At 42.1% G+C, this 16,083-nt stretch overlaps 1 protein-coding gene across 1 annotated transcript in view; it reads right to left on the reverse strand.

The window, feature by feature from the left end:
• The window catches only part of MAML1 (mastermind like transcriptional coactivator 1), a 68,343-nt gene extending 54,288 nt beyond the window's left edge, over positions 1-14,055 (reverse strand). The window contains exon 1 of the mRNA XM_036282047.1: positions 13,747-14,055. Coding sequence (XP_036137940.1) covers positions 13,747-14,055 — 309 coding nt within the window. The remainder of the gene's footprint in view (positions 1-13,746) is intronic.
• Positions 14,056-16,083: the final 2,028 nt, after the last annotated feature.

Consider the following 16,083-nt stretch of genomic DNA (forward strand, 5'->3'; position numbering starts at 1 on the left):
TTCTGGATATTTATCCTAAAAAACCCAAAACACTAATTCAAAAGACAGATGCATCCCTATTTTCTCTGCAGCATTATTTACTATAGCCAAGATATGGAAGCAACCCATATGACTATTGATAGATGAATGGATAAAAAAGATGTGGAATATTACTCACCTATAAAAAAAGAAAATTTGCCATTTGTGACAACATAGATGGACCCAGATATTATGTTAAGTGAAATAGGTCCTACTGAGAAAGACAAATACCATATGATTTCACTTATATGCGGAATATAAAAAAATATAAACAAACAAACAAAACAAACTCATAGAAACAGAGAACAAATTGATGGTTGCCAGATGGAAGGGGGTTTGAGGGATGGGTGAAAAGGGGAAGGGATTAAGATGTGTAAATTGGTGGCTCAGAGGATTGTGTGTGGTCCCATGGAGGTCCTGGTTTGATTTCTAGTCAGGGCACCTGTCTGGGTTTCTGGCTCGATCCCCAGTATGGGGTGTGCAGAAGGCATCCAATTGATGTTTCTAGCTCTCCCTCCATAAAAAATCAATAAAAACATATAAAAAAAAGTCACAGGGATGCAAAGTACAGCATAGGGAATATGTACTCAACAGTACTGTGTCAACAGTACTGTAATAATTATATATAGTGTCAGATGGGTACTAGACTTACTGGGTGATCACTTCATAAGTTATATAAGTGTCTAATCACTATGTTATATACCCGAAACTAATATAATATTATGTCAACTATAATTGAAAATAAAAAAAATATTCTAAAAAAAAGAAGCAGCTCTTACAATTGCTAGAAAAATTTCAGGATATGTGGTTTGTAAAATCCAAGTTTTTGTCTTATAACTTATTTTTTAAAACTTGTGGTCAAAACCCATACCATAAAACTTACTATCTTAGCCCTGACTGGTTTGGCTCAGCGGTTAGAGGGTCGACCTACAGACCAAAGAGTCTTGGGCTCAATTCTGGTTAAGGGCACGTACCTGGGTTGCAAGTTCGAGCCCCTGCCCCAGTCATGTTCGTGTGGGAGGCAACCAATCAATGTGACTCTCTCACATCGGTATTTCTCTCTTTTTCTCCTTCCCTCCCACTCTACCTGAAAATCGATGGAAAAAATATCCTCAGGTGAGAATTAACCAAAACAATAACAACAACAAAATATTAATATCTTAACCTTTCTTCTCTCTCTCTCTCTCTTTAAAATTATTAAAACATGGGTTTTGTTCTGTCTTTATTCTGAGGAGAGAAATCCTCCTCCTCGTCCTCATCTTCGTGGTTAAATGAGCAGGGGGTCTCATCTCAGGGATTAGGAGCAGTGAGAGGCCACAGTGTTGGACTGATGACTGTTTGGGGCAAGGCCCAGTTGCTATTAACCTTTCTTAAGTGTACAGTGCAACAGTGTAAAATATATGCAGTGTTGTGCAACATATCTCTAGAACTTTTTCATCTTATAAAACTGGAACTCTATACCCATTAAACAAGTCCCTCTTCCCCCTTTCTTTCAGTCCCTGGCAACTAGCATTCTTCTTTCTGTTTCTAAGAGTTTATCTTGGATCTCTCATGTAAGTGGAATCATGAAGTATTTGTCTTTATGCAACTGGCTCATTTTACTTAGCATAATGTCCTCAAGGTTTATCCATGCGTTAGCATATAACACAATGCCTTCCTTTCTAAGGGTGAATATTCCATTATATGTTATATGTATCCACAACATTTTCTTCATTCATTCATTTGTTGACGGAAACTTAATACTGCATGTGCCTCTTGGTAATTGTGAACAACACTGAAATGAACATGAGGGTACAAATCTGGGCCTACCTCTACCAAAACCACTTTTGAAATCATCCTGGGCTAAAAACATACAGCTTCTGACTCCTAATTCAGAGCTCCTTTCACAATATCATTAACATGCACTCAACACATTTGCTGACTGCCAAATACGTAGCAGGTATGGTGCTAGACTCTTGGTCTTGCTCTTAGGTTGCTCACAGTCTAATGGAGAGCAGGCAAATATACTAATTAAAGCTCAGTGTGGTTGTTCTGACATAATTAAGTACCTAGTCTAGCATGAGGAGGGACTTAGGGAAGGGGTCCTGGAAGAGATGACTGCACATGAGCAGAGTTCTGAATGGTGAGGAGGTGTCAGACACTATGAGACTGGAGAAGAGCATACATGTGAAGACACTGAGAGAAATTAGGCCATTTTCAAAGAGCTACATTCAAAGTATTTTGAGGATATTGAGAGTATCACACATGGGCTTCATTCCCATGGGTGCCAGATGCCATTCAATGACATGCTGCTCTACCAGGCCTCGTATAACTGATGCTCCTCTAAACATTCACCCTGTACTAGTTTCTCCTGCTGCTCTGTGTTGCTGGGCAGAATAGTTCTCCACTGACTTTAAAAGCTCTTGGTACTTAGGTTGCCTGTTTGATTTGTGAGTTAGGATGCTTTGAATATAGATATACCATAGAGCAGGTGGGAGTGGTGATATTTTTCAATTAAAAACATCTCTCTTCCACCTTCAAGTAATCAAATAACATGTAGTTCTTCGAAGAACATTCCATGAGAGAGCAGAGAGAACATGGGTAATAAATACGAAGGCAATACACCCTATGGGATAGGCAACAAAACTCATGACAAGGCTCCATGCTCTTGAACACTTTCCCTTAGAATTCAGAAGTGAGGTAGGTGTCATGGGTATGTATATTATTATATACAGTTGAAAAGTGAAGTTTAAACTTTTTCTGACAGAAAGCTGAGTCTGATTTGGTTGATTAATGTGACAATGAAGACAATACTGGTTTTGCCAATAAGATTATATTGCAGACATTTTCCACATTAAATATGCTATAGTAGCAGCTCTAAGGTTTTAATGAAACTATCTAAAGCAGATAAAAGTATTTTATCAAAAACTACTGTAGTCCGGCTGATGTGGCTCAGTGGTTGAGCATAGACCCATGCACTAGGAGGTTGCCAGTTCCATTCCCAGTCAGGACACATGCCCAGGCTGTGGGTCAAATCCCCAGCCGGGGGCATGCAGGAGGCGACTGATTGATGTTCTCTCTCATGGATGTTTCTATCTCTCTCTCCCTCTCATTTCCTGTCTCTCTAAAATCAATAAAGGGAAAAGAAATTAAAAAACAAAAAAACTATTGTATTGGCAATAATGTATGGAAATGAGCAGTATTTTGATTTTCCCAGTTATAAATATATTAGGTTAGCCCTGGCTGGTTTGGCTCAGCGGTAGAGTGTTGGCTCACTGACCAATGAGTTGCAGGTTCAATTCTGGCCAAGGGCTTGTACCACAGTTGTGCTTCGTCCCTGGTCCTGGTCAGGGTCATATGGGAGGCAGCTAGTCAATGTGTCCCTCTCACGTTGATGTTTCTCTCTCTCTCCCCTTCTCCCTCTATTTACCTCCCACTCTATCTGCAGATAAATAAAAATATATCCTCGGGTGAGGATTAAAAAAATATATGGGTGTGTGTGTGTGTGTGTGTATGCATGTGTGTGTGCATGTGTGTATACATATACTTATGTATATATGTGTGTGTGTGTATATATTAGGTTAAACAAGGTACCTCTGTAGAAAGAATAATAGATATAATCAATAATCAATTTATAAGATCTGATAAACCTTTGTATTGTATTTCTCAATAATTGAGAAAAGTGACTTACTAATGACTAGATTAATCCTTTTATAAGTCATCGGACTTCTAATCTTCTGCTTTCGATAAAATTAAAGATGTACCTAACCAAATTGTCAGCTTATTAGTAAATTAAATTTTGGTGATATATTGCCTGGCCAGTGTGGCTTGGTAGCTGAGCGTCAGCCCATGCACGAGGAGGTCGCCGGTTCGGTTCGGTTCCCAGTCAGGGCACATGCCCAGATTGTGGGCCCAATCCCCAGTGGGGGGCATGCAGGAGGCGGCCAATCGATGTTCTCTCATTGATGTTTCTCTCTCTCTCTCCTTCTCCCTCTCTCTACAAAAGCAATAAAGAAAAAAATTTTTGGTGATATACCACTGATTTTTGGAATACAACTCAAGTTTTAAAAAATTAAATAACATTGCTACAAGTAAATATGTTCCTTTCTTTTATATTTATGTACACAAGCATTTATAGGGTTTAAATTTATAAAAATAAAAAATAGAAATAGAATTGAGAACTGTTATTTTGTCAGCAAGTAATACTCAGCCATTCCTAGGTGAACAAATTGAGGAAGGGGAAGCCTCACCCATCTCATTAAGAAAGACATTTCTAATTAACTTGTACTTTTTTGCTTAAAAATTACTTATAAAAGTTTATAATGCATTTTTTGTTGTGCACTATTATAACTCAACTTATTGAAGAAACATTCGTAACACACAGAACCTTATACATGCTACATATATTCTTCTTCTGTATAAGTTAACTTTATTTACTTATTTATTTTTTATTTTTCCTTTACTGATTTTAGAGAGAGGAAAAGAGACAGAAACATCGATGAGAGAGAACACTGACTGGCTGCCTCTTACATGCCCCCCACTTGAGATCAGGCCCACAACCTGGGCATGTGTGCTGACAGGGAATCGAACCGGTGACCTCTTGGTGCATGGGTCGACGCTCAACCACTGAGCCACATTGGCCAGACTATAAGTTAACTTTAAAAACAACAAAAGTATGCATAGAACCCTGGCCGGTGTGGCTCAGTTGGTTGGAGCATCATTTCATACAACAAAAGGCTGAAGGTTCGATTCTGGTCAGGGCACATACACAGGTTGCAGGTTCGATGCCTAGTTGGTGTGTGTGTGGGAGGCAACCGACTGATGTTCCTTTCACATAGATGTTTCTCTCTCTCTCAAAATCAATAAAAACATATCCTCAGGTGAAAATTAAAAAAAAAAAAAAAGTGCCCTGGCCAGTTTGCCTCAGTGGTTTGAGCATTAGCCTGAGGACGGAAGGGTCTCAGGTTTGATTCCTGGATAAGGGCATGTACCTGGGTTGCAGGTTAGATCCCCAGGCCCGGTTGGGGTTGTGTGATAGGCAAAGAATTGATGTGTCTCTCTTACATTGATGTTTCTCTCCCTCCCTCTCTCCTTCCCTTTCTATCTAAAAAGTCAGTGGAAAAATAGCTCAGGTGAGGATGAACAAACAAAATAAAAGAATGCATAGATCTTTATGGTCAAAGTAAACTGAAATTTTTAATTTAAATTTTTATACCATTTTTGTTTAGAAAAAATATGCTAGAGTTATCAAATAAAAAGACTTGCAAGCATTCAAGGGATCAAAGTCCTATCAGAATAAAGCTATGTGGGGCAAGTGTAAAAAAAATGCAAGTTCCAGGAGAAAAAAAAAGAATGTTAAAGAAAAGCATTCTTTAAATGATGGATAAAAAATATACTGTTAAGGTATTCAGAATCCACCGGCTACATTTTAACAAGCAATGTAACCATGCCTGGCTGGTGTGGCTCAGTGGACTGAGCATTGTCCCGTGGACTGAGAGGTCCAGTTCCAGTCTTGGTTGGGGTACATGCCTGGGTTGCAGGCTCATTCCCCAGTTGGGAAAGGAGGTGTGGGAGGCAGCTGACATTTCTCTCTCACACTGATGTTTCTATCTCTCTTTCTCTTAAAAAAAAAAAATCAATAAAAACATATTTAAAAAATAAATAAAAAGTGATGTAACCATTTTAATTTGAAATGTTAATATTTATAATTCTTTGAAAATTACATTCCCTGAAACCATAAACAGCATTTCCCCCTTTTTCTTTTCTCTTTTTAAAATAGTTGATTGATTGACTGCTTGATTTTTATCCTCACCCGAGAACATTTTTCCATTTTTTATTCAGATAGAGCGGGAAGGAGAGAAAGAGAGAGAAACATCAATGTGAAAGGGACACATTGAGTGGCCACCACCCACACAACCCAACCAGGGCCGGGGACAAACTGCAGCCAAGGTACATGCCCTTAGCGGGAACCGAACCTGGGTCTCTGTGGACCGCAGGCTGACGCTCTAACCACTGAGCAAAACTGGCCAGGGCTAAAATAGTTGATCGACCAGGGCTAAAATAGTTGATCTATCTATCTATCTATCTATTTTTACTCGTATCTATCTATCTATCTATCTATCTATCTATCTATCTATCTATCTATTTATTTTTACTCGTATCTATCTATCTATCTATCTATCTATCTATCTATCTATCTATCTATCTATCTATCTATTTTTACTCGTCACCCGAGGATATTTTTCTACTTATTATCAGATAGAGTGGGAAGGAGAGAGAGACAGAGAGACAGAGAGAAACATGGATGTTTCTGGTTAACTCCCACACAACCCGACCAGGGCTGGGGACAAACCGCAACTGAGGTATGTGCCCTTGACTGAAATCGAACCTAAGACTCATTGGTCCATGGGCCAACGTTCTAACTGCTAAGCCAAACTTGCCAGGGCAGTTGATTCATATTAAATACATGTAGCACTTTGTAAGATTTTGTGTCACATAAATTTCTTATTTCATATATTTCACTTAATACATAGAATTATGGTGGTTTAATACACAATTGGGCAACAAAATAAATGCATCATAATTTTGATAAACTCAAAAACTTAGGATGAAAAGCTTTAGATGTCAACATAAAAATGTGTGAAGGGGTTCACAATGTTTCAAAATTATTTAGTCCAAACATCCAAAATCAAATATATGGGTTTTCATGATCTGACTCCTCCTTTCCAGTCTTTCATCTGTATCTTCCTGTCTCTGGCACTTTAAGCTCCAAATTCAAAGAACTATTTATTGTCATAATTATGTGCTTTTGCTTAGTTTTCCAAAGGGATGAAAGTCCTCTTACATGCCCCTTGATAAGAGCTCAGATCCCCATGCATATTAGCATATTAAAGGTTTGGAAATGTCCTAAATAAAGGAAGCTGTTTAAGTTTGCTTATCCCAGTCAGTATCTCCTAAATCTGCTCAACTCTAGAACTCTTTTAATATAGTCCATAAAATTAGTGTTCTATGGAATACCCTTTAGGAAAAGCATCTGGCAAAATACTAAGACCCATTTTAAAAGCCAAATCTTTAAAGCTTTTCAAACTTCACCCAAAGAGGATCCCCCCCCCCTTTTTTCCTTTATTGATTTTGAGAGAGAGATAAGGGAAAGGGAGAGAGAGATAGGGAGAGGGCGAGAGGGACAGAAACATCTATGAGTGAGAACATCAACTGACCACCTCCTGCATGTCCCCCGACTGGGGATTTGGCCCACAACCTGGGCATGTGCCCTGACCGGGAATTGAACCAGCAACCTCTTGGTGCGTGGGTTGACACTCAACCACTGAGCCACGGGCCTGATGAAAGAGGTATCCCTTATCTGATATCCTCACAGGCTTTGAAACCCTCAACATGGCTTTGCAATGACCCACTTACTACCTACTTCCCATTAGGCTGCTGACATAGTTCCTGTACCACCATAATTCCTGGCTCCCAGCAGGAGCTCAATGGTGGTTGAACAAATGACCAACTAAAAGCTGGAAGTGCAGGAAAGGAATAGGCAACTCCCAGGTTTCTACTTTGGATGACTACATTAGGGAAAATACTCCAAAGGAATATAAGATTGGCATGAAAAAGGGAGAGCCCATTTTGGACATGTGGAAAATCAAAGTGGAAATGTCCAGTAGACAGCTGGAAGTATGAACCTGAACCTTGGAAGAGAGTTCTGGAGAACCTTATTATTAGAGATGATAGATGAAGCCATGAAAGAGTCAATGACATTACCCAGGAAAAGAAAACTGAGTAAAAAAAGTAGAGGATGAAGTTGCTTGTATATATATATTTATATTTATCCTCACTTGAGGACATTTTGCATTTATCTTCAGATAGAGTGGGAGGTAGAGAGGAAGAAAGAAAGAGACACATCAACTGGCTGTCACCCACATGACCCCAACAGGGGCCAGGGACAAACTTCAACTGAGGTACATGCCGTTAGTGGGAACAGAACCCGGGCCTCTCTGGTCCGTGGGCTGATACTCCAACAACTGAGCCAAACTGGCCAGGGCAGGAACATTAATATTTAGAAAATGTGCAAAGAAAGTTTCTCAAGCCAAAAAAACCTCAGAATTCCCCTCAACTTCCCCCCTCTCTTGCCCCCATCTAATCCATCTAGTCCATGATCAAGCTCTGGGACCTCTGCCTTCAGGACCTGTACAGAATCCATTTCCTCTTCATCTCCACTACTACCACCAGTCCCAAACTACACCGTTGTAAAAAAGCATAACTTCAGTCACTCTTGTCTGCATCAATTCCATTGAGCACCAGAGTGACCTTTCAAAACTAAATCAGATCACATTATGTTTCTGCTTAAATTCTGCTATTGCTTTTCACTACACCTGATCTGATCCTTGCTTACCCACCTCTCACACTGGGCTGCCTACTGACCACATTGACCTCCTTTCTGTTCTTCATGAAAGCTCAGTTCCTGCCTCAAAGATTGTAAATGGAATGTTCTGAGACTTTCAGCTGACTGATAACCTCCTGTCGTTCAGGCCTAAATTAAGACAGAGTCTTGCCCTGGCTGGTGTGGCTTAGTTGGTTGGGTGTTGTCCCCGAAGACCGAGAGCTCATGGGTTTGATTCTCGGTCAGAGCACATGCCTGGGTTGTGGGTTCAATCCCTGGTGGTAGTGGTGGGGGAGAGGCATATGGTATGTTTGGCAAGTACAGGAGGCAACTGATCAGTGTTTCTCTCTCATATCAATGTTTCTCTCTTTCTCCAAAATCAATAAAAGCATCCTCGGGTAAGGATTAAAAAAGCGTCTTATCTAAAGCTGCTACTGTAAATTACTCAGTATCACACTACTCTTTTAACTTTTCTTAGCATTTATTACAACTAAAAATTAATTTTTTAATTATTGATCTTTATCCATATGAGCCGAATTTTAATTTGTCCTGTTTGTTGCTGTATTTCTAGTGCTAAAAATACACTCTGACCCACAGTAGACACTCAAATATTTGCTTCATGGATTAATAAGGGAAAGCAGGAAGGAGACAGAAAAACAGTCAGAAAGCTGGAAAGACAATCAGAAGAGGGTAGGAGCGAAGAGAAAAGTCTTAAGGAGGAGTAAGTCAAAAAGAATGACTAAAGAAGCCACCAAATTTGTCAATTCCATCTTTGGTGTCCTTTAATGGGACAACTTCAGAAAAGTAGAAGAGGTAGAAGGCAGATCACAATGGACACTTTAATATAGTCCATAAAATTAGTGTTCAGTGGAATGGGAAGTTCAGTGGAATGGGCAAAGGGAAGGAAGAAGATGGAACACTATTGTGAGGGTGAGAAAAGACAAAAGAAAGAATATTTGGTTGTGTTTTCAAGCTGAAAGGAAGGATGTAGTGGGAAAGGGGATACTGAAGATAAAAAAAAAAAAAGGAGGACGCTAGGATGAGGCCCCTGATGTTATAGGGAGAGATGGCTTCTTAAAGCCACATTAGTCATCTTTCCTCTAAAACGATCCCACATGATTACAGTACAATGTCTGTTTTATGATCAGAAAGATCTACTTCTTGGAAATAATTTGTTATTTGCATAATTATTACATAGTTTTAGTCTATAAAACCATTATTAAAAATCTGCACATCTTTCTTAACTCTTAGAAGGTACAGGTACACACTGGGGTGTTTGGGGGTAGAGAGCCATGAGGTATGCAGTGCTCTCTCAGGTAGTTTAGAGAATAAAAGTTTTAGATAGGGAAAGAAAGGGGGGGGGGTGGAGACAGGGAAGAGGGAGGGAGGGAGAACAAAGGTGGGGGGGAGGTGTAGAGGAGAGAATGAGAGTATGCATACAAATGAAAAGCAAATTGGGCACACTGGTGACCGTGGGTAGAATGTAAGTGAAGAGTACACAGGTGTTCTCTAATATTTGTGAAGCTTTTCTCTAAGTTTTAAATATGAAATAGAAAGTTAAATAGAAAGAAATTTTGCACACCTAAGTTAAGCAGGGAAGGCAACCTCCATGAAACTGAAAATCTGGCATCGTCAAATTTCTACTTAGACTATCCCAACTACTTAGGGAGTAAGCAGCAAAAGAGTAACAGTGGTGGACAAGGGGACAGGCATAAACCTTTAGAGCATTTTACTAAATAAAAATGTTCAAGCTATTGTAAATGGCTATTTTCACTACAGAATGAATGTTTATATAAAGTGGGTGGATAATTCTCTATAATCCAACATTCCTAACTGTCATTAGAAAGCTACTATTTGGGAGGGAGGTAATGGGGGTAAAAAGAGGGGATATTTGTAATACTTTCAACAATAAAGATAAATTTAAAAGAAAGAAAAGAAAACTACTATTTGGTTTTGAAAGAGCACACACAGCATAAAGAAAACAAGGTCATTCCTTGACAACTATAGGGTCTGAAACACTGTTTCTGACGCATCTTTAACAGAGTAAGCAGAGAGTGGTTAGTTAGAATTTGCTGTGGTGGGATACCTTGAGAGAAGAAAAAACCTGAAGGTAAACTCTTTTTTTTTAATCCTTACCTGAGGATATTTTCTCAAATATATTCTGATAGAATGGGAGAAAGAGAGAAAGAGAAAGTGAATCACTGATGTGAGAGGGATACATCGATTGGTTGCCTTCCTCACAACTCCAACCAGGGCCAGGGACGAACCGCAACCAAGGTATGTGCCCTTGGCCAAAATCGAATCCGAGACTCTTTGTTCAGCGGGCTGACACTCTAACCACTGAGCAAACAGTCTAGGGCCTGAAGGTAAACTCTTATTAGTAATTTTTTTTTTTAATCCTCACCAGAGGACATTTTTCCATTTTTTTGTTCAGAGTGGGAGGGAAAGAGGAAGAGAGAGAGAGAGAAACATCGATGTGAAAGGGACACATTGAGTGGTTGCCACCCGCACAACCAAACCAGGGTGGGGGACAAACTGCAACCGAGGTATGTGCCCTTAGCGGGAACCGAATCTGGGTCTCTCTAGACCACAGGCCGATGCTCTAACCGCTGAGCCAAACCAGCCAGGGCTTATCAGTAAATTTGATCCCTTTCCAGCTGTACAAATAGTTCACGGATGGTAACTGGAGTTATGAAACAGCTGCCTAACAGTACAATAGTACAATTGGAAAACAATAAGAAATATAATGTTTTTTGTCCTGGCTGGTTTGGCTCAGCATTAGAGAATCAGCCCGTGGACCAGAGAGACCTGGGTTGGTTCCCGCTAAGGGCACGTACGTACCTTGGTTGCAGTTTGTCCCCTGGCCCCAGTTGGGGTCATATGGGTGGCAACCAGTTGATGTGTCTCTCTCACATTGATGTTTCTCTCTCTGTCTTCCTCCCTCTCTCCCTCCGGCTCCATCTGAAGATAAATGCAAAAAATTCATCAGGTGAAGATAAAAAAATAAGTAACAATAATTAAGAGGCACCTTCTCTCTCCAGGCCCAAGTCCTACCCAGGCAAGGTCTCTCTCCCCCTCTGAACTGAAGGAGCCACTAAAACAGAAAACCCACTAACCTTCCCATTCCTAGGATCTCATTCCAACACATTTCAAGGCTGAAGACCTCAGCTAGAATAACTTGGGAGACTGAAGTGAAAAGGGGTCCTCTTCCTAGCAGGGAGATGACAGAAGAGCACTTCCACTCCAAAGTTTAAATTCATGAAATCCATGGTTCAATGTTTAATGTGACAAGATATCAACATAGCATGACACATCTGATCAGGCTCTGACACCCAAAGGAATAACTGACAAGTCTGATTCAAGTTCTAACACACTCAGAATTAATTTATCTTCAAACATGCCAAATTTCTCTCCAGTAATTTAGGACTAAAAATATCATGTAAGGTCTAAACTTTCACTCTCTTTAAACATATTGAATCATCACTAATATACCTTCCAGGTAGTGTTCAAGGCAACTATTTTTGTGTAAACTAAGATTTTTATGATCTTTCATTAATTAAACTGGAATGACCACCAGCTACTGTTAAAGTGTTTCCTTAGAACAAGAGTTGTTAAGTAAAGGGATCATAAAGTTAAGCCATTTTGCTTTATGAGGTAAGCACAAAGGAGGATAAATTACTAAGTACTACCAAGTTTGATATCAATCACTCAATAAACACATGCTGAGGGCCCAAAATGTGTAAGGAACTCTGAGCCAAACCTCTTCCTTCTTCCCAGGGCTTACTTACAGTCTAGTTGGAAAGACATGGCCAAAGTACTATGTGACTACATGCTAAAAATAAACGGCAGAGACAATTAGTTTCTTAAGTTTTGACCAAGTTGATCCTGATTGCTGTGGGCTACTGTGGTCAGAAACTAGCTTTCAAGAAGAGTAAGACTGCCCTGGCCGGGTAACTCAGTTGGTTAGAGCTTCCCCCCAAAGTTGCAGGTTTGATCCTGGTCAGAGCACAGAAAAGAATCAACCAATAAATGGGTAACTAAGTGGAACAACAAATTGATGTTTCTCTCCCTCCCTTCCTCTCTCTCTCTCAAATCAACAAAGAATAAAAAATGAATTTAAAAAAAGAAGAGGAAGATTAGCTAGATCTGAAGGATGGCAGGATTCTGAAAGGTTGGGAGGAGGAAAGGACCCTCCTGGAGGATAAGCTCAACATATCTGCAGTTTATAGATGAGAAAAGTGAGAACCAGAAGACTTGACTAGTCGATAAGCAATAATCAATTAAATGTCCAGCAACCCAGACTAATGTGGGAGAGAATACAGAAAATAATTCAACCAGGGTATTGGACCAGTGGAGGACACAGCAGTTAGAGAGGAAAAGAGACCAAATACCTGAAGACTAGTTAGGGATGGGCACTGCAACAGCCCAGGTGAAAGGTAATAAAGGCATGCATTAAAAAATACACAGAATGGCATGGCTAGTGTGGCTGAGCATCGACCCATGCACCAAGGGTCACTGATTAGGTTCCTGGTCAGGGCACATGTCCAGGTTGTCGGCCCAATCCCTAGTGGGGGGCATGCAGGAGGCGGCCAATCCGATGTTGTCTCTCATCCATATTTCTATCTCTCTCTCCCTCTCCCTTTCTCTCTCTAAAACCAATAAAGAAAAAAAAAATAAGTTAGATTGCTGACATCTGTTTTAAGCTTTAAATTACCAACAAAACAAAACAAAACAAAACCTTTGTTCTCTCCCTTTTATAAGTCAGTTTCAGGGAAGAAAACCTCTAACCAACAAATCCCTCCAATAGTTACTGAGAACACAAAGGTGCGCAAAATAATTTACCAACAAACTCTTAAAATCACTAGAAATTGTCCACAACATTGCTGGATTCACAACGTTGCTGGACTCACAAATTCACATATTGCAGGGGTGCCTAAACAAGACATACTTTTGCCAAGGTTTCCAAAGATTTTTGGAACAGTTTGATCAACTGAATGTAGACTGGTTTCCATATGTAAGACGTTAAACCAGCAAACAGCAAGGACCCATTAAACATTTTCAGAATAAATAAGGCCTCTGTCACAGGCCACTCGTAAGGACATAATGTTAAAGAAAGTTCTCAAAATCTCGGAATCAATGCTGGAAAGAAAACTTGTCAGCTGTCGTTCACCAGTCTTGTCAGCCGGAGCCCTAACGTACGGTCTTTACGGTCATGTTTTCCCAAACTAATGCCACTGTGCCATTTGCCGCAGGTGACAACCGCTCAGTTCCCTGCCAGGTTCGCCTGCCCCGAGCGAGGCACGAGAAGCGTCTCCGCGGAAGCGACCGGTCTCCGCGGAAGGGCCCGCTCCCCGCGCCCTACTCACCGCGACGGGGCGGCCGTGCTCGGGGCCGTCGGCAGCGTCGAGGCGCGGGGCCGGAGGCGGGGCTGCGGCCGGGGCGGGCGGCTGCCGGTGCTTGCCAGCGCGCTTAGCCTTGGCCTGGATACAGCGCTGGTGCAGGGCGAAGGTGTGCTGGCGCTCGAGCTCCAGGCGCTCAGGCGATACAGCCTCGTAACGAGCCTCGCAGGTGCTGTGGTGGCGCCGGCACAGCTCGATGCGCCGGCGGAGGCGCTCCATGACCGCACTGTGCCGTGGCAGCGCGAACTCCGCCATGGGGCAGGTGGGCAGCACCATGGGCCAAGGGCGGCACGGGCCGGGCTTCTCAGGCCGGCTGGAACTGCGGGCTCCGCTCCCCGCCGGCGGCCGGCCGCCTCACGGCCGCGCCATAGCCCCGCGAGCTGCAGAGCAGGCTCGCGCGCGGCAGCGGGTCTTCCTGCGGCCCCGCTTAGCCCGACCCCGACGGGCGCTCGTTGGCCACCTCAGGCCTTGGCCTGGCCCCGCCAACCCAAACCCATTGTTTTCCGCGCCGCCGTAGCCGCCATCTTAAAATTGTTTTCAAGGCTCTCGGAAGAGGGCAGGACCCCGGCTGGCGACCCCGACGTCATGGCTGATGAGCAGGGACTGCGACCAATAAGAATAGGAGGAGCGGGCCGCCCGAGGGGCGGGGGTAAGCACGCCGGAGGTGCAGAGGAGCTCCACTACGGACTTTAAAGGAACCTTCACGTAAGGGGCGGGCCTTAGCCCTGAGGCACCCAGCCAAGTAAGACAAACGGGAGCCCGTATTGAGCACCGCCCCCCCCTCCCGGGGGGGCAGGCCCTTCCGGGGGGGCAGGCCCTTCCGGGTCCGAGGTGGAGAGCCGGGCAGTAGGCGCGGTGCAACTGGCCAGACCTAGACGCCGCCCGGCACTAATGCACTTCATTTTCTTCTCTGGCAGCCTTTCTGAAATTGGCTCAGATTAAACTCAAAAGTAGCCACGCTTTTTTAATGTCAGCCGTTTTCCTTCGACCTCGTTCTTTACATCCAGCCTCTTAATCGGTCAGAATTTCACGAGTGAGCTGGAAAAGGTTTCCTCTCTCACCATTCTGAATCATTCAGACTGTCAATTCCCACTTTTATATAAAACTTTGAACAACTTACTTACAAAAATAATAATAAAGCCCCAGCACACGTGAGGAAGAGGGTGTGAGGAGAGTCTACCTCCATTAATGGGGGCTAGAACCGCAAAGGATGACAATTGAGTCAAAACCGAGGAGCATGGTTCGCAAGCCTTACATTCAAAAGATGGGTCTGTTAGGTAAAATCGAGTCACTCAATATCCAACCAAAGGCAATTAGGCTCCAGTAGTGTAACTAGCAGGCTATAAGGGAAAGGGACACTAGGAATAAATACGGGATCAATGACGCCGCAACAAAACTAGATAGTCTATGTTGGGCCACGAGATACTAGGAACCTTAATTGCTAAAAAGTTAAATAGAAGGTGCCAGGAGGCTGCATGTTTAGAGGTACCATTAACAGTTCAAACAGCTGCTAAGGTAACTTCTTACTACGGCCCACGAAAATGTTTTATTTTAAAATAAGAAAAAAATCCTTCAAATAGTGTTTTTTAATATTTCACTAATTTTTTAGATAGGGAGAGAGATAAAGAAACATCAGGGATTGGTTGCCTCCACACCCCCTACTGGGGATCGCACCCACAAACCAGGCATGTGCTCTGACCGGGAATGGAACTGGGACCTCTCAATCCACTGAGCCACAAGGGCTGGGCTAATGTTTTTATACAAATGCAGCAAAAAGTTACAAATGGCCTTCCAAGGCAAAGTGCTTAGGGATCATAAATGTCATAATGTGGTCCTGCTTTTTACCAGTCTTTAAACATATAAATTGTACACCAGGATTATATATATATATTTTTAAATCCTCACCGGAGGACATTTTTCCATTTTTTTGTTCAGATAGAGTGGGAGAGAGAGACATGGATGTGAAAGGGAAACGGAGTGGCTGCCTCCCACATGACCCAACCGGGGTTGGGGACAAACTGCAACCGAGGTACGTGCCCTTAGCAGGAACTGAACCTGGGTCTCTCTGAACCGCAGGCCAGCACTCACTCTAACCACTGAGCCAAACCGGCCCAGGGCTAAATATTTCCTAATAGGAAAACTAAGTAAAAGAAGCACTACTTTTTGTCTATTTCTCTTCAGTAACACCCCAAAACCCTAACAGCACATTAAAAAAAAAAGTTTTGGCCTACTTTTCAAAAACCTCCCTGAAATAAGAATATGTAAAACATGATTCTGAATAAAAATTTTCTAATAAATATTTAA

Source organism: Molossus molossus, unplaced genomic scaffold (assembly GCF_014108415.1).
Source record: "Molossus molossus isolate mMolMol1 unplaced genomic scaffold, mMolMol1.p scaffold_m16_p_4, whole genome shotgun sequence".
NCBI lineage: Eukaryota > Metazoa > Chordata > Mammalia > Chiroptera > Molossidae > Molossus > Molossus molossus.